Source organism: Somniosus microcephalus, chromosome 13, assembly GCF_052327205.1.
Source record: "Somniosus microcephalus isolate GS21.2 chromosome 13, FLI_Smic_1.0, whole genome shotgun sequence".
Lineage (NCBI taxonomy): Eukaryota > Metazoa > Chordata > Chondrichthyes > Squaliformes > Somniosidae > Somniosus > Somniosus microcephalus.
This window is the reverse complement of record NC_140999.1, coordinates 123,467,128-123,486,257: the sequence shown is the minus strand read 5'-3', so window position 1 is coordinate 123,486,257 and position 19,130 is coordinate 123,467,128. Positions and strand designations below refer to the sequence as shown.

Here is a 19,130-nt window from a genome sequence, read left to right as displayed (position 1 = left end):
GAAGGGGTGTTTGGGGCCCTGGACAATGGGAAGGGAGGAGGTAAAAGGGCATGTGTTGCATCTCCTGCGCTTGCACGGGAAGGTGCCAGGTGAAGGAGAAGGGTTGTTGGGGGTGATTGAGGAGTGGACCAGGGTGTCGCGGAGGGAGCGGTCCCTTCGGAATGCTGAAAGGGGAGGTGAGGGGAAGATGTGTTTGGTGATGGGATCACGTTGGAGGTGGCGGAAATGACGGAGGATGATCCGTTGAATGTGGAGGCTGGTGGGGTGAAAGGTGAGAACAAGGGGAACCCTATCGTGGTTCTGGTAGGGAGGGGCAGGGGTGAGAGCAGAAGTGCGGGAAATAGAACGGACACGGTCAAGGGCCGTGTCAACCACAGTAGAGGGGAATCCTCGGTTGAGGAAAAAGGAAGACATGTCGGAAGCACCAGTATGGAAGGTGGCATCATCAGAGCAGACGCGGCGGAGACGGAGAAACTGGAAGAATGGAATAGAGTCCTTACAGGAAGCGGGGTGGGAGGAAGTGTAGTCCAGGTAGCTGTGGGAGTCGGTGGGCTTGTGGATGTTTGTTGAAAGCCGATCGCCAGAAATGGAGACGGAGAAGTCAAGGAAGGGAAGAGTCGGGTCGGAGATGGACCATGTGAAGGTGAGGGAAGGGTGGAAATTGGAAGTAAAGTGAATGAACTTATCTAGTTCAGGGCGAGAGCAGGAAACAGCACCAATACAGTCATCGATGTACTGGAAAAAAGAGGTGAGGGAGGGGACCCGAGTAGGACTGGAACAAAGAATGTTCCACATATCCCATGAACAGGCAGGCATAGCTAGGGCCCATGCGGGTTTCCATAGCAACACCTTTAATTTAGAGGAAGCGAGTGGCGTCAAAGGAGAAGTTGTTCAATGTGAGAACAAGTTCAGCCAGGCGGAGGAGGGTAGTAGTGGATGGGGACTGGTTGGGCCTCTGTTCAAGGAAGAAACGGAGCGCCCGAAGGCTGTCCTGGTGGGGGATGGAGGTGTAGAGGGAGGTGGACACGGCCCTTGACCGTGTCCGTTCTATTTCCCGCACTTCTGCTCTCACCCCTGCCCCTCCCTACCAGAACCACGATAGGGTTCCCCTTGTCCTCCCCTTTCACCCCACCAGCCTCCACATTCAACGGATCATCCTCCGCCATTTCCGCCACCTCCAACGTGATCCCACCACCAAACACATCTTCCCCTCACCTCCCCTTTCAGCATTCCGAAGGGACCGCTCCCTCCGCGACACCCTGGTCCACTCCTCAATCACCCCCAACAACCCTTCTCCTTCACCTGGCACCTTCCCGTGCAAGCGCAGGAGATGCAACACATGCCCTTTTACCTCCTCCCTTCCCACTGTCCAGGGCCCCAAACACCCCTTCCAGGTGAAACAGCGATTTACTTGTACTTCTTGCAATTTAATATACTGTATTCGCTGCTCACGATGCGGTCTCCTCTACATTGGGGAGACCAAACGCAGATTGGGCGACCGCTTTGCGGAACACCTCCGTTCAGTCCGTAAGGGTGACCCTGAGCTTCCGGTCGCCTGTCACTTTAATTCTCCACTTCACTTCCATTCTGATCTCTCTGTCCTCGGGCTATTGCATTGTTCTAATGAAGCTCAACGTAAGCTCGAGGAACAGCACCTCATCTTTTGATTGGGCACTTTGCAGCCTGCCGGACTCAGCATTTGAGTTCAACAATTTCAGATAATTATCCCTGCCCCCATTTTTCATGCAGTATGATTTTTGCCATTCCCATTTGCAACATTTTATCTTTCCTGCCTCTTACAAAAGTACAGGATGTTCTTTCAATTCCTTCCTCCCCTCCTAACCAACCTACCCCCCCCCCCACCTGCTTAATATGTTACATCTCCAGCTTTTTCCAGTTCTGATGAAGAGTCCCAGACCTGAAATGTTAACTCTTTCTCTCTCCACGGATGCTGCCTGGCCTGCTGAGTGTTTCCAGCATTTCCTGTTGTTATTTCAGATTTCCAGCATCCGCAGTATTTTGCTATTATATGGTTTAACCGGATCCAGTTTTGAAAGGGGAAACCCTACCTGCATGCAACCAACGTGCACTGAGCTTTCTTTCAAACTTCAAACTAAAAGCCTTTGAGGTGGCAGAGCACATTGGAGCACCATTGCAAGGTGCCAGAGTCTGAAGATGGCAATGCTTGGCATGGTACAGTCACCAAAAGTGCATCAGGCATAAAAAGTACTGTGCTGCTACTTTTTGTCCTTTGACTCTATGATGATTTTGAATCCTTCAAACCAACACTCCTACAGTGGCAATGGAATCATTTGTCCTTTGGTGCCACAAAGTATTTTGGATAGAAATGACAATAGTGAATTTCCCATGGAGCTGCTCATGCTAAGTTGGAGGATATGCTGTCTTATAATAGCAGGTGTGTTATAACATGTAACTCAACATATTATACAAATATGGAAGGGAGTGCTTATGTCTCAATAGCCCCTTTCCAATGGGTGAAAGTGGCTGCCTCAAGAAAAGCTGGCTGTTGTGAACACAGCCATTTTCACCCGGTTCTGTCCCTTTTAGGTGCACAAAATGCACTCCCTTTGGGGCAAGGAAGAAGTGCTCTAAATAGCCACTAACGAGGTCAATTAGAAGCCAATTTCTGTTGCTGAGGGAAGACTGCCTCTAGATTGGCAGATGCTTGTAAATCCTAGCTCCTCTGAGAAACCAGCAGGAAATGACTACTTTCTTGCTCTGTACTATTTGTTTTAACATTACTCAGTTGGATTTTGTCGCTGTTTTATGATTATGATATTTGAGTCAATTAGGTGCAAAGATGACACATTTTGCACGATACTTTCAAGTGCGACACCTTGAGATATGACACACGATAGATGCCAGATTTATTTGTTCAATATATAAAGTACAAGTAGTACAGGTAAAAGAAGATTTTACCACATAGGCAGGTCTTGTTACCCTTCTGCCTGAATGCTCTAATCCAAAATCTGACCACAGCAACTATGGGCTCACTCACTGACTGGGTAAGTTAGAATCAGATATAATCAATATTTCCCAGTTAGGGAACTCTAATTAATGTTCCTTCACTATCTAGTGCCTTCCTCTAGAGGAATGACATTGAAGCTGGATGGCAGGGTAGATAACTATAAGCTTAACATGTCATTAGTGGGGTTTTTTTAAATTTCATTTTTGGGATGTGGGCGTTGCCGAGAAGATGGTGGTTGGGATTCTTCTTGAACCGCTGCAGTCCGTGTGGTATTCTCTGTAGAGGTTTGATACAACCGAGTGGCCTGCTAGGACACTTCAAAGGGCTGTTAGGAGTCAAGCACGTTGGTGTGGGACTGAAGTCACATATAGGCCAGACAGAGTAAGGACGGCAGATTTCCTTCCCTAAAGAACATCAGCAACCAGCTGGGTATTTATGACAGCTTCAAGGTCACTTTTACTGATACTAGCTTTTTATTTTTTATAATACTAAATTCAAATTCTCAAAACTGCCGTGGTGGGATTCCAACACTGGTTTTCTGGATTATTAGTCCAGTAACATAACCGATACAGTGCTGTACCCTGGTGACTCAGCCTCTGATTAAAACTGATGGAGAGGAGCATGCTGGGCCACATACCTCAATCTGCTGGAACTGGTTCCCCTGCATGTTTGCTGTCATGATGAAGCGACCATGGTGCTGTTTTAACTCATCATCGCTGACTACCACAGTGTGAACCACATCCCCACTGCCGTCTGAGCCACTGAGGAGGGAAGACACAGTAAACGCAAGCAGCTAAACAAGTTTACATTGATGCCTGCAGATGCACCACAGAATCATGCCATCACTATTATATTCAGGGCAATGGTTAAGATTGTGTGTTTTACACTCCCAAGTTTTGAAGTTGCATAGTGCAGGGGTGAAGCACGGCACTGAAGCATGAAAAATAAGAACTGGTAGGTTTATTTATTTAAAAAAGAAAAATTCACCACAGCATCCCAGTAGGCACTCCACATATATAGTGCAAGTGATGAGGAAAAGGTGCACACTTGTCACATTCAAGCCATGTTTTCCAATTCCACCCCTCTCCCTAAACTTGGGAGCGCAGCTATTCACTATTAGCTGAAAAAGCAGCTGGGTCAGTACGTGATATTGTTTCTCAATAAAGTCCTCATCATCACTTGTAATCAGAAATATTCAACAAAAAACACATAACAGAAATAGAGAGGAACCAAAACAAACCGTGCTGTAGTTAGCGGTTTGTAAACATCTAATTTTAAATGGACCGTTGAGTTGGGGATGCTCTTTTTAAAAGGAAGAATACAGTACTGAACCATCACATAATGGCTAAATGCTGTAAAGGGAATGCACACTACGACTGTCTCTTGGTCTTTCCTTGTTCCCTTTTATGCTGGTCAGAGGCAGACCAAGAGCAGACATACGTGCCAACAGAAGTGAGCTAAAGAACTCCGGGCAGCGCTCCGTGCCGCTGGAGAAAAGGTTTTACACAAACCAACTCACAAGCTGCCTCTGGTCTGAACAGCTAAAGGAAGAGACCAAAGATGGACCAAAAACCAGCAGTGCACAGATGATCCTTTTTAAAGATTACATAGCAATTTAACAAAATCTACAGGAAAAGGGGTAACCATGAAATCTCTTAAATGAGCCACCTTTGTGAAAGTATCCAACAAAACTTTTCCACCCCCCCATGTAAAGGGAGAAAGACAATGTAATTATGTACAATTGGCACGACGATCCATTTTGAAACAACGTGTACAGGTATTGTTGTGTCACATGTTTCAAATGAAACAAAGTTTGCCACTTTTATTTTAATATAAAAGAAATGCTTCCTTAAAAGCTCCCAGGGGACATTTACTGAACACATGGCCTAATCCAGTGATATGGAGGCCCAGCTACACAAGACAATTATTCCTGCAAGAAACGGAGTCACTGGCGAGCACTGTATTTGCATTCATGTTACCTGTAAACTGTGGTGGCGTGTTGTATCTCCTCACTTCCTGGGGTGACGATATTATACTCCGTCCCATTGGCGTAAGGGTTGATGGTGACCTGTGGGATTCCGGAGCTATCTATGGTTGTGGTATCGTACATTTCCTGGACCACAGTCTCGCCGTGTTCATCCACATGAAGCGTGACGATTTTGTGTTGCGGCGACATGGTCAACTGTTCCTCCTCATGGTTCGGAGATTCCTGGGAGGACTGATCTTGGACTGTACTGTCTGATTTCAGTACTGCTACCTGAGTAATGGCACAATAAACAAGAGACAAACCAAAAATTGCTATAAAAATACACCAGGGCTGCATGCCCACAGCTTTCACCCCAGAGCAACAGCGTAATGATTGTTTTCACCAGTGGTAAAAGATTTTGGGTCCAGTAATAGTCAGACCGCTCTTCTGATTTTGTGCTGATGGTAAGTTATGCTGGAGCTTCCCAGTGTACTCTGGGCAGGCAGTGATACAAAGGTGCTCCCCTCACCCTGGTGGAATTATTTTGAGGAAGAAAGCGCAGGCCTCATTCACCACCTGGAGAAAAATGTCCAAGAAACAGGCACCCATTTCAAAGAGTGTTCAAATCTGTCGGACTTCGGAATACCTGGCCCAAGGTCTATCTTCTAATAATTGTTTCCATCATTATTTATCACCGGCAGAACAAGGAAGGAGTGTGCACTGTAGAGTTATATTCTCCATGAGTAATGGCAGTAGAGAAACAGTACTCCAACCAGGTTAAGTTTAAATTAAAAATAAGCAGACTGCAGCAGGAGTTAGAGAAAGTGCAGTCTGAGAACACATCGACAAAGTGGTTGGAGTGAGCCTTCAATCTCCGTTCTAACCGAGCTGTTTTCTTACAGCTGATCCAAGCACAGCTATGAGCGGGTCCTGCTTCTGTCGTTCTGATGCACCAATACTCTGTAACCCCTCAGTCCGCGCTGTGATCTTAAAACTTTTACATAAAATTCCAACAACTCTGATACAAACAGTAACTCTCACCCACCACCAGCTAATGACTGCGTGGTTTCTAGATAATTCAATTGGGGAAAACAGATCAGCTGAATTATAAAGGATATCTTATCACAGAGCAGGATCTCAAAAAACGCTCGAAGGAAAACCTTGCTTTGGCTGAAGTGGCAGAAGCAGCAGGAAAGTGCCAAGGAAGAACATGCATATACAATCTCACTGGACAGCACTCAGTATCTCATCACACCATACCTAATACCACACATAGGGCTCGATTTTAACTCCGGTGCGGGGAATTGTCGGGTTCCCCGAATTTGGTGTTTCCCACACGAATCTAAATGGGTCTGTGAGATTGGTGCAATTTTCACTATTGGCCAATTGATTTCCAACGTGTGGGAAGCCTTGGCAATTGAGTATTTCCAGTCAGAAAGTCGCAGAATATGACGTCATCATTGCTGCTGCTTTTAGGGCCCACAGCAAGCCTTGCTCCTGCAGGCTTCCAAACTTCACCATTGAGATGGCACAGGAGCCTGCAGGAGCAACGGCCTGCGGGAGGCCAAGAGCTGCCCCCAAATTTGATGAGGCTTCACTCCAGGCATTGCTGGATGGTGCTAGGGCCCACAGGGAGGTCCTGTTCCCTTCTTCAGGGAGGGAGCGGCCTCCCAGCCAGACCAAGGCTGTGTGGCTACAGGTGGCAGGGGAAGTCAACTCCTTGGGGCTCACACAGCGCACCTGGATGCAGTGCAGAAAAAGATTCCATGACCTTCATCGCACTGGAAAAGTAAGTACTGTATGAAGTTTCCATCACCCTCAATCTGATCCCCATTGCTTTTCCTCACCAGCACTCAGCTTTAGCAATCTCTTCCTCCACATCCCACTTGACACTCACATCCATGCACCCTTACCCATTCCCTCTCTCTCTATGCTCACATTCACATAACTATTCCACCATGCAGCCCTCACACTCCCTCTCACTCTGATGCTTTGAACACAACTGACAACACACAGGGAGGGCCCTTGGTCTTGCAACCTCACTCCATCTTTGTCTCCTTCTAAGTATCTATGCTATGCAATCTCTACACTCACTCCTTCATTCTCACTCAACCTCCACTTGTCTCCCTCATTGCAGGAAAAGAGAGCTCACAATAAAAGGGAAAGAGCCAGGACAGGAGGAGGGCCACCATCATTAGCCCAGCTCATCCCCTGGGAGGAAGGCGTCCTGGAGATTGTCGGGGCCGACATAGATGCAGGAGTTGGGGAAGGAGAGACAGGTGCATCCCCGCAAGTTGGTGACAGAATAGTTTTCCATCTCTCTCATTGGCATTGCATGAGTCGCTGATAATGATTGTGAAGCTACATCATATGGACTTATGATCATCTGCAAAACGCAATGTGCATGTAACCTTGGCATCACATCTCTAACTTTTTCCTTGACTCCCCCACAGGACCATCGAGAGCCCCCGTCCCCACTGTGCAGGAGGAAGAGCCTGAGCAGCCGGACTCCTCAGAGGAATCTGCAACCTCTGAGGGCGCAGCGTCAGCAGAAATAAGCGCACCCAGCACCAGCGCAGACACTCACACCTCGGTGGGACCTTCGGGACATAGAGTAGAGTTGTCACCTGGTGTATCACAGCTCACAAGTGAGCATCAGCAGATTGTGGAGACAGGGACAGCAGTGGAGAGTCATCGTCGGAGGGCGCAGGACTCTGCCAGCTCGGCTCAGCTGCATGTCGACCCTCTGCCTCTGGGTCCATCCGTAAGATCAGAGGTGATGGAACTCCAGGCACAGATGCAGGAGTCTCTGGCAGGTTTTATCTCTAGGGTCGCTGCGAGTGTGGAGCCCATAGTGAACATGAGCAGAGCCTTTGTGGAGTCATTGGCGCATGAACGCATCAACATGGAAAGGATGGCTACCTACGTGGAAATGATTGCTGCCTCCGTGGTAAGGCTGGCTACGGTAGAGGAGAGGAGGGCTACGGCCATGGAGGAGGTTAGTCGCCAGGGTATGGAAAACATGGTGAGTGTTCAGAATAGAATGACATCTCTTGAGGAGCGATGGGCATCTACTGAACAGAGAAACCAGACCTTCATGCAAGTCCTTCCAAGTAGGACTGCCATTGCAGATACGGGATCCCATGGTCCCCCTGATGTGCAGCAAGGTGCTCTCCAGCCACTTGCAGGCACTGAGGGGGACCTGACCCATGAGAGGGAGGTTGGTGGCAGACCTCAAGGAAGTGGGGGCTCCTCTCCAAGCGCTCACACTTTCATGCCACTGCAGAGCCCTCGGTCAGAGCCCCGCCGGAGTTCATACCCAACTGAGATAGACGTCTCAACTCCTGCACAGCTGCAGGAGCAGCAGACTGCCGACGAGCCCTCACAGGCTCGCCACCCCAGAGGACGCCCGCCAAAGGTGTCGAGACAGGAGCAGCAGGAAAGTGAGCAAGGGGCCTCCACATCTGCTGAAGCCACAGGGGAACCACTACGTAGCAGCACGCGCAAGAGGAAAATAAAGCACAAACAGTCACAAGGGTAGTCGCTTGGGTGAAATGTTGTGTATTCTGTAAAAATGCCATCAGCTGCTTGTTTTGCATAAAAATTCTGATGGCAACTTCTGCACTTGTGGCGTGTGTCATTTCGCAAATGGGGCTGGAGGTCCTCTAATGCCAAGAAGGGAAGGAAAAAAAGGCCTCCCATGCTTCTGGTAGATGCCTCAGTTGAGGAAGCGCCGAGTGAGGCTGGCGAGAGGGGTTTCGCAGGAGGCAACACTGGAGAAGTGTGAGGGGCTCCAATCTTCCACAGGTGTGGTTAAGCCTGGTAAAAGTTGCCCCAGGCCTGAAACAACAAAGTCCTGCCACCTGCAAACGATGGCTGATCAAATCTCCTCTTTAATGGTTGACCTGCAGCTGATAGTCAGCAAGCCAATAGTGCTCACGCCAGGTTTCACAGGCGTGCTCCCCACCAGGCGTGTTTTACGCGGGAATAGGGTTAAACAAGCAAGGGCCTGTTAAAATGGGATTATAAAGGCCAATGAGTGCAATTTAAGGGCCCTAAAGACCAGTCCCGCCTGTTGCAGGCGGGACTGATTTGGGACCATCAGACACGCCTGGGTTAAAATGGCTAGGTGTCGGGAACCAGGCCGGGGGGGGGGGGGGTCCCGACCCCCAGGTTTTGCGATTTTAACCCCCCACACGCCTCAAAGCCCACTTGACAGCCGAGTTAAAATCGAGCCCATAGAATCAGCAACTGAAAGTAAACAAGTGGGCTCAACAAGAGAGCCTGGGTTGTAATCATGGATTGTAGGTATTCTACAAAGTATCTGATGCTACTATACACACTTTCACATGAAAAGCACATACATAATTTGTAAATGAAACTTCTCTAAATAAATTTAATACAGCTTTTCTGTAATTCATCTGTCAATACTGTTTGGTTAGGGACTGAATAACACACCGTCAAGCAGCAACAACCAAGCTTTTTGTCTTTGTGGCTCACTCTGGGTCGTAGTGTGGAGCCAAATATGGAATTTAAATCAGTGTTCCGTTACATCTCAAGTTATTGAGATGAACAGATCTTGGTGTTCTGATTTTTGATTTGTCTACCAGAGGTAACAGTTCTACCAAACAGCCAATTCTGAGCCTTCAGGCCCATGAAATTCAAAAAAGAGGACAAACAGCGGGTAAAAAGTAGAAGCACAAATAGAACAGAGTTGCCTGGGCTTTCTGAGCCAGATTGCCAAGGATCACAGTTAGCAATTAGTCCACAGACTATAGTTTGGACAACCCTGCTCTAAAGTGCAGACACTGCCAGAGTTTTGAGAGAGATCCAAATAAAATTCAAAACAAATAATAAATTCATATGTTCAGGAACAAACATGAACTATGTAATATTTTTCCTGAAAATATGAAGGAATTTATTATTTGTTTTAAATGACTGCATGGTCTCTAGATAATTTAATTGGGGAAATACACACTTCCCAAACGCACACATGATTTTGTTAAAAAGCTGAGGATTATTTCAAAGTTCTATACCTGTAATGAATTTGTGACGAGCTCCCTTGGCGTGCTCATATTCAGCAGGAGGTCCAGGGCATTTTGTGCTGCGATCTCCGAGGATTCACTTGCACCTGATAGGCAGAAGATCATATGCTTATTCATCACTCTGTATACAGTTAGTACGTTTTCTCCCAATGGGAGGACTGAGATTGGAAATTCATCAATGAATCACAGGCAGAAACCCATGTGCCACAAGACGCCGTGGGATTTGTGTGTAGATGCAGAAAGATGAGAGATTTGTATTGTTGAGTAAAGATGGCCAATTCTCAGTTTCTCAACTGGCCATATGCATCTCAACACCAGATCAGAGGCCTACAGGAATTTGGTGGAGCGAAGGCTCAATAGCTAAACCTTCTCCATCTAATAACTGGCTGCTTGTGTAATCATTATTTTAGAAAATGCCTGGCCAGCCTCCCATCTTGCACCCTCCCTAAACTTGAGCTCATCAAAACGCTGATGCCTTTTTTCTAATTTGCACCAAAACCCGTTCACCTGTCACCCCTGTGCATGCTGATATACCTTGGCTCTAGGGCCACTAATGCCTAGAGTTTAAAATTCTCATCCTCGCATTCAAATACCTCCATGACCTCGCCCCATCCCAACTCTATAACCTCCTCTAGCCCTACAACCCTCTGGGGACTCTGCGTTCCTCCAATTCTAGTCTAGTGCATCCCCACTTCCTTTGCCCAACTATTGGCCACAGTGCCATCAGCCGTCGAGGCCCAAAGCTCTGGAATTTCCTCCCTAAACCTCGCTCGCCTCCTTCAAGACGCTCCTTGAAACCTACCTCTTTGACCAAGCTGTTAGTCTCACATCAGTAGTTGGGAAAATGCTGGAATCTATTATAAAGGATACAATAACTGGGCACTTAGAAACTAATAGCAAGATTGGGCAGAGTCAACATGGATTTATGAAAGGGAAATCCTGTTTGACATACCTATTGGAGTTCTTTGAGGATGTAACTAGTGGAGTAGACAAAGGGGAACTAGTAGATGTGGTGTATCTGGATTTTCAGAAGGCCTTTGATAAGGTCCCACACAAGAGGTTGGTGAACAAAATTAGGGCATATGGAATTGGGGGTAATATACTAGCATGGATTGAGAATTGGTTAACAGACCGAAAACAAGGAGTAGGGATAACCGGGTCTTTTTCAGGATGGCAGGCTGTGACTAGTGGGGTACAGCAAGGATCGGTGCTTGAGCCCCAACATAAGTTTTTTATTCCAGATTTATTTAATCAACTGTATTTAAATTCCCCAGCTGCCATGGTGGGATTTAAACTCATGTCTCTGGATCATTAGTCCAGGCTTCTGGATTACTAGCCCAGTGACATTACCACTACGCTACTGATGCTCAAAAGGGACCTGCGTGTCCTTGTACATGAGTCACTGAAAGTGCAGGTGCAGCAAGCCATTAGGCAGGCAAATGGTATGCTGGCCTTCATTACAAGAGGATCTGAGTACAGGAGTAAAGATGTCTTACTCCAATTATATAGGGCCTTGGTGAGACCACACCTGGAGTACAATTTTGGTCTCCTTACCTAAGGAAGGATATACTTGCCATAGAGGGAGTGCAACGAAGGTTCACGAGATTGATTCCTAGGATGGCGGGACTGTCGTATGAGAAGAGATCGAGTAAGCTAGGCCTATATTCTCTTGAATTCAGAAGACTAAGAGGGGATCTCATTGAAGCAATCAAAATTATTACAGGGCTTCATAGGGTGGATGCTAGGAGAATGTTTCCTTTGGCTGAGGAGTCTAGAACCAGGGGCCACAGCCTCAGGATAAAGGGTAGGCCATTCAGGGCTGAGAGGAGAAGAAATTTCTTCACTCAAAGGGTGGTGAATCTTTGGAATTCTCTACCCCAGAGGGCAGTGGAGGCTCAGTCATTGGGTATATTCAAAACAGAAGTCGATAGATTTCTGACTAGTAAGGGCATCAAGGGATATGGCGATAGGGCCGGTGAATGGAGTTGAGGCAGAAGATCAGCCATGATCTCATTGAATGGCGGAGCAGGCTCGAAGGGCCGAATGGCCTACTCCTGCTCCTATTTCTTATGTTCTTAGTCACCCATCCTAGTATGTCCTTCTTTAGCTTAGTGTTAATTTTTGTCTGAATACGCTGCTGTGAGGCACCTTAGCACGTTTTACTACATTAAAGGCGCTATATAAATGCAAGCTGTTGTGTACATACTTTAGGGACAGTTGCTTACATTGAAAGGAAGCCAGATTCAGAAGACAGAAGTGATTTGTTTTTACACTTTGAAATACATTTGACAGAATCCTACCATGGAGTCACATACCTTGTTCATAAATGATAGTAGCAGTTCCCAAGGAATCCTGGTTAACCATTGATGTTGGAATGGTCTGGTAGGTCAGGGGCATCTAACAATATAAATGCACAGCACATCAGACAAGTTACAGAGTTCAGGAGAGAAAAAACTCTCACATTTATGGCAAGGAAATGTCACTGAATGTGGTTGCTAACTGCTGTCCTTTTTGAATTGTGGGGGATTTGAAAAGGGCTGTTTTCTCACATGTGGGATAAATCCTAATGCTAGAATCTGCATTTTGAGACGTATACAAATTAATGAGAATGTGGATTTAGTGTGACCCCCCAAGGCTCATGGCAAGCTCCCACAGACAACAACTTTACCATCTCGGTTTAGTACACAGACATAAGTGATGGTATACAAACCAATGTCCACATCAAACCACTAGTTTAGGAGTAGATTCTAACATTGAAATATATAGCAAGAGTAGAAAGGACTTCTTTTGTATAATATCATACCCTCGGGAAGTTCCCAAGTGCTACATAACCAATAGATTTATTTTGAAGTGCAGTCACCGTTTGTGGGTAAACACAGCAATCAGTTAGTGCACAGCAAGATACCACAAACAGCAACTGAAATGAATGACCAGTTAACCTGTGCAGTGAATAGTAAACACTAGTAGGAAACAACATTGCAGATTTCTAACTTTACTGTAAACCCACAAAAACATGGCAAATAACACTGCAGGTTTGAGATAGAGGTGGAAGAAAGAGAGGAGAGGTATTTACATAATAAATAAATTTAAAGGCTAGGACCAAGAGTAATGGATGGGTTGAGTTATCCAATGAACTGCTTGATATTACAGCAATACTAAATAATTCAAAGTAGTACTGTTTTTGAATTTATTGGCATGAGAAAGTGGCTGCAAGCTTGCAAGGTCAATCCTCAAAGCACCAATCGGAATTAGAAAGGCATCTTTTCTGGAGATTGCTAGGGAATGTTTGTCATTACGATGTAAATATATGCACATTATTTAATTATACTTCCTGGCATTCTGCTGGCAAGAGATAACATTGAATCTTAAGACTAGTGCTGTGTGCGCTACATCACAATTTTTCAGCCATTTGCTGGGTCATGCTGCCTATAATACATTGTGAGCACAGTACAGTAATTGTAACAAGTCAATAATGAAGGTTAGATTCTAAACAATTAGCTACCAACAAATTTAAATCTCATGCTTCTGCTTACTTCCATAAGCCACAATCTACTGAATTACTGCTTTGAAACACTGGCAGCTATTTATCATTGGGACAAACATTAAGTATATGGGATTCCAAACATGGAGTGGAACCCATTGTTAAAGGGGAGGAATATAGAAATAAATGAAATATTTTCAAGCATACATTGAGAATGTAAGGTAACCATATCTCACTGGGAAAGAAATGTAATACAGGAGGAAAAAAATGATACAGGCAACACATTAATTGTGGGGATGAGGAAACAGTAACTTTATTCAAATATAAATCAACAGGTAGATCAGAGGACAGAGATTAATAGGTTGAAGAGAATAACAAACTGGTTGGAAGCTAAAATAGAAAATGAAATGATGATTGTGAGGAATGTAAAGCACATAAAAAAACGTAAGAATAAATCAAAATGACAGGCAGGCTGAGAGTACCAAAGGAAGACAAGACATCTGGCCTAAATGGTATGCACACTAGGGTATGTAAGGAAGTGGGTAATGAAACTGGTCACAACTTGGCATCCATTTTTAGTGTTTCATTGACAACAGGAGTGGTTCATCAGAATTGGAGAATGGTGAATGTCATTTAAAAAATGGACGTAACAATAACCCTGGCCCATGAGTCTGACATTTCTAATAGGTAAAATGTCAAGAGGGCATCTTGAAGGAAAAAACAACAAAAGATGTAGAAAAAATGGGGCTGAGAGGAGAGGTAATTTAATGTGGATGAATGCGAGGCAATGTCTAGGGAAGGGAACATAAGCAGTAGGAATAGAAAAAAAAGCAGTAATGACTGCTAGACAACATGGAAGAGAGATTTGGGATACTGGTGCATAGTTGATTGAAAGTATCAGTGCAATGTGCAACGGCAGTAAAGAAAGTGAGCAAAATCTTAGTGCATAGCTTGACCAAGAGAGCATAGCACGGGGGTGGGGGTAATAAACTTGTAACAGGGCACTGTGCAGAATTCTGGTAATCTGGAGACATTCTGACTATGGAGAAGGTACAGAGGGCAACTAAAGATTAGACACTCGAGCTCCAAGAAAAGACAAAGGAAGCCAGGATGTTTACACTGGAGAAAAGGCAGCTTAGTGAACAAAATCCTAATGGGTATACACCAAACCCTCAAATTGTAGGACATTACCACAAACTCTAACTGGGGGCACAGACACAAACTCAGAAGAGTGAAGGTGAACAGAAAGTTTCAATGTGACTACTTCACAGAGACTGGTGAATGTGTGGAACAGACAGTAAAGGGAGTGTGCAGCAGCGAATAGCACCAACAAATTCAAGAGGGAAATGGAAACGTTCCTTTGCTAAAGAAAGCGGTGCTGTCCCTTGGAAATTGTAGTCCCAGGGACGCTGATAGAGAAACTTAATCCAAACATTGCCTGGTTGTTTGTCTGTGTGGTTGGGGAAAGGGAACAGAACCCAACATTCAGGATGTTCGGAAGCTCCTGTTGTGGAGAGACAGGGGGAGTTTTTGGCGCCAAGATTTATAGGTAATGTTGAGGTGGAGGGGGGTGGAGGGAAGGAGAGATTTTTTTTGTGTCTTCATTCTACAAGAAATGTTATTTTCAGGGGTATACAGTGGACTGGTTGAGAAACTGACAAGGGTGGGTTTACCCCAAGTTTTTAGTAGAATGTGATTTCGGGAAATAAAAGCTTTTGGATCGTAAGGTTTTGAGTAATATGATGCAAACCAATTTTATACTTTTATTATTCACCAATAATAATGGAGAAAACAGACTAACACTGAACCAATAAGGAAAAGGAAACCTGACACTTCACACAGACACGACAGTCACAGCACAGACAAACACAAGTTTAGAAACATAGAAGATAGGAGAAGTCGGCCATTCGGCCCCTCGAGCCTGCTCCGCCATTCAATGAGATCATGGCTGATCATCCAAATTCAGTACCCTGTTCCTGCCTTCTCCCCATATCCCTTGATCCCATTAGCCTTAAGAAATATATCCAACTCCTTCTTGAATATATTTAATGAATTGGCCTCTACTGCCTTCTGTGGTAGAGAATTTCACAGGTTCACCATTCCCTGGGTGAAGAAATTCCTCTTCATTTCTGTCCTAAATGGCTTACCCCTTATCCTTAGACTGTGACCCCTGGTTCTGGACTCCCCGACCATCGGGAACATCCTTCCTGCATCTAGTCTGTCCAGTCCTGTCAGAATTTTATAAGTTTCAATGAGATCCCCTCTCATTCATCTAAACTCCAGCGAGTATAAGCCCAATCGACCCAATCTCTCCTCATACGTCATTCCTGCTATCCCAGCTATCAGCCTGGTGAATCTTCGCTGAACTCCCTCCATGGCAAGAATATCCTTCCTCAGATAAGGCGACCAAAACTGCACACAATACTCAAGGTGTGGTCTCACCAAGGCCCTGTACAACTGCAGCAAGACATCCTTGTTCCTGTACTCAAACCCTCTCGCTACGAAGGTCAACATACCATTTGCCTTCTTAACCGCCTGCTGCACCTGCATGCTTACCTTCAGCGACTGGTGCACAAGGACACCCAGGTCTCGTTGCACTTCCCCTTCTCCCAATCTATTGCCATTCAGATAATAATCTGCCTTCCTGTTTTTGACACCAAAGTGGATAACCTCACATTTATCCACGTTATATTGCATCTGCCATGCTTCTGCCCAATCACCCAACCTGTCCAAATCATCCTGGAGTTTTTCAGCATCCTCCTCACAGCACACACACCCACCCAGCTTTGTGTCGTCTGCAATCTTGGAGATATTACATCTACTTTCCTCGTCTAGATCATTAATATATATTGTGAATAGCTGAGGTCCAAGGACCGATCCTTGCGGTACCCCACTAGTCACTGCCTGCCACTCGGAAAAAGACCCATTTATTCCAACTCTTTGCTTTCTGTCTGCCAACCAGTTCTCTATCCAAGTCAATACCTTGCCCCCAGTCCCATGTGCCTTAACTTTACACGCTAATCTCTTATGCAGGACCTTATTGAAAGCCTTTTGAAAGTCCAAATACATCACATCCACTGGTGCTCCCTTATCTATTTTACCAGTTACATCCTCAAAAAATTCCAGTAGAAAGTTATGTATTGTGTGCGTAATTAGTGGGAACAATTCTAAACCGATGTCTGAAGAGCTACACTCACAATGGTGTCTCGTATGCTTTCCTGCGTAGACTGCATCTGCTCGTGCTGTTGTTTCAACTCTTCTATTTGCTGCAGAGTGAAGAATGGCCGGCGCCTGCGTGGTGGCTCTTCGGGATGGATCTTTGCCCAGTCCTCGTAGTACTCCGGGTGGCGGCACTGAACGTGCAGCCGCAAGTTCTTCTTATGTTTGGTGTTGAAATGGCAGAGGTCACAGGAGAATGGCTTCTCACCTATGAGAATGTACATTTAATGCATGTGTAATCCCTTAACTAAAACAGATCGTTCACATGGTTTCACCAACTCTTCTATTTTAATGGTTTAATTATAGTGGTCAAAATACTGTACAAGGAACATTGCTCATAGACAGGAACTCCATTCCATTATTGGAATAGTAAACTGCAAATCCCATTAAACCACATATTGCATCGACTACATGATGCATTGGGTTATTAGAGCACTGTCTTTTCACTTTAGAGGCCTGGGTTTGAACCCGTAATTCAGAATTTACTGGTAATCTTAAGAGATTGGCCAAAATGGATAGTTGGTATGCAAAACAGAAAAACTCCACATCACCTTCTCCGATACTATCTGGCCTCCATTACTGCTATATCACATCAAACTACTACTTGCAATTTTCAAATAGTTGTTCAATAATTAGTGTGGATTTGTGATCATTTCCCATTACAGTCACCACTGCTTAAACCGTCCACGTTTAAAATCGGTCAAATAGTCCAAACCATTTTCCATTACCGTTACTGTCAATTATAAAAGTTGGCGCTCACAGTGTGTTAAACGCACCAGCTATTTCAGGCAGAAACAGGTGTTCAGTGAGTAGTTAAGGTGCAATTGCCCTGTAAATCACCCCTAACTGGTGTCAGGTTACAGCATGCACGACTCAGCACTGACTGCTGTAAAACATGTTAATGAGGAGTTCGCACCTCGTTAAGGCATACTTAACCTATAAGTGGAAAGGGATTTATTGAAGCACTCAAGCTTGCCTTGAAATATGGAAGTGAATTTTGCAAGTACAGTGGAATCTGATCACATTCAATAGTTTGGGCAGACAAAAATGTCTAAATTCATATAAATCGTTCAACGCATATAGCGGACAAATTGCATTAGCATGAACGTGGGGGCTGTATTACGGAATTAACACATTTCAGATACTCAATAAATAGGATATTATTCAGACCAATACAACACAAGGTGCTGTTACTTGTGGCGTGGTCCAAGTAAACCCACCAGCAACATACTGTATCTAATGTGTCCATTCTCTCACACACAGCATTCGCCAGACAGAAATACTTCCCCTCAAACCCACACACAGCTGAATCATTCCTTACTTTTCCTGGTCATGCTTCCCATCACATCTTACAAGTACTGTGGAGAGGGGTGTGAGGACCAGGGAAAAATCAACACATTCCAGTAAAGCAGAGTAATATCCCTGCATCAAAAAGTATATTTTATACAAGCTAACATAACATTTTTAAATAAATGGAACAGGAATAACATGCAAATTGTTTGGTTCAGGCATCAATTTCTTCCCCATATTAAAGAAGGTGCAATAAAGGTAATGAGAACACTTTGCTTCCTATATGCATCCTGATGATTAAAAACTTCATTTTTGCCCCAAAAAAGCAATCACATCCTGTCTTTAAAGGTGGGAATAGATAGCTTTTTATTGTTGAGTAATTCCCCACCCCCCCCACTCCCCCAAAAAAATTAGGAGAAAAAGTCAGAAAATACATCTTTCCTCAAGAAGACAGTCTCAATTTTTTCTCCAAAAATCAACCTCCAGGAGACCCACTGGCCAGGGAAAAAAAAAACCGGTGTAGTCAACAGGCTGGCTCTGGCTAACTCTTCTTGATCTGACTACATGGTAGGGGGGGGGGGGGGGGGGTGGAATCAACTTCACTCCTGGTCCCAGCACTGAACGTAACTCAAAAAGGTCTGTGTATCAATTCATCTCCAGGTGGCTGCCACCAAACTCTATTGAAGTCTTTTAAATATGGTGGGCTAAACTGAGAATTCTCCACTACTTTGATTGAGGGGAGGGGAGGGGAAGGGGGTGGGCATATGCTACAAGCACCTTCCATTTAAAGTACCTTCCTTGCTCATGGAATTCTTTGGTTGAAGGTGACACACATCTAAGAAGCACCAGAGACCCCCCTGTCTCTAAGCTCACCTGTGTGTTTAATGGCAACATGAGAAACCAGGAAGTCTTCTTTGATGGTGGAGTACTTGCAGAAGTCACATTTAAATGGTTTATCTGTGGTATGCGATAGCTGGTGGTTGAGGAGGAGCTTCTTGTTCTCACAGACGTAGTCACAGAATTCACATTTAAATCTATAAAAGCAAAACAAAGGCTAAATACAGGAAAACAAACACTGATCATTGTCTAACCAGAGTACACCTACTGGGCTGAAAATATATACATCTTCTATAAAATATT

General features: G+C 45.0%; 1 protein-coding gene across 5 annotated transcripts in view; it reads right to left on the bottom strand.

Moving 5' to 3' along the window:
• znf335 (zinc finger protein 335) overlaps positions 1–19,130 on the bottom strand; it is an 84,124-nt gene that overhangs the window by 18,210 nt on the left and 46,784 nt on the right. For all 5 annotated transcript variants that reach the window (XM_086005259.1, XM_086005263.1, XM_086005262.1 and 2 more), the window contains 6 exons: positions 18,864–19,024; positions 16,679–16,908; positions 12,316–12,397; positions 9,992–10,086; positions 4,969–5,246; positions 3,627–3,750 (listed from right to left, as the gene is read on the bottom strand). In XM_086005259.1, coding sequence (XP_085861385.1) covers positions 3,627–3,750; positions 4,969–5,246; positions 9,992–10,086; positions 12,316–12,397; positions 16,679–16,908; positions 18,864–19,024 — 970 coding nt within the window. The remainder of the gene's footprint in view (positions 1–3,626; positions 3,751–4,968; positions 5,247–9,991; positions 10,087–12,315; positions 12,398–16,678; positions 16,909–18,863; positions 19,025–19,130) is intronic.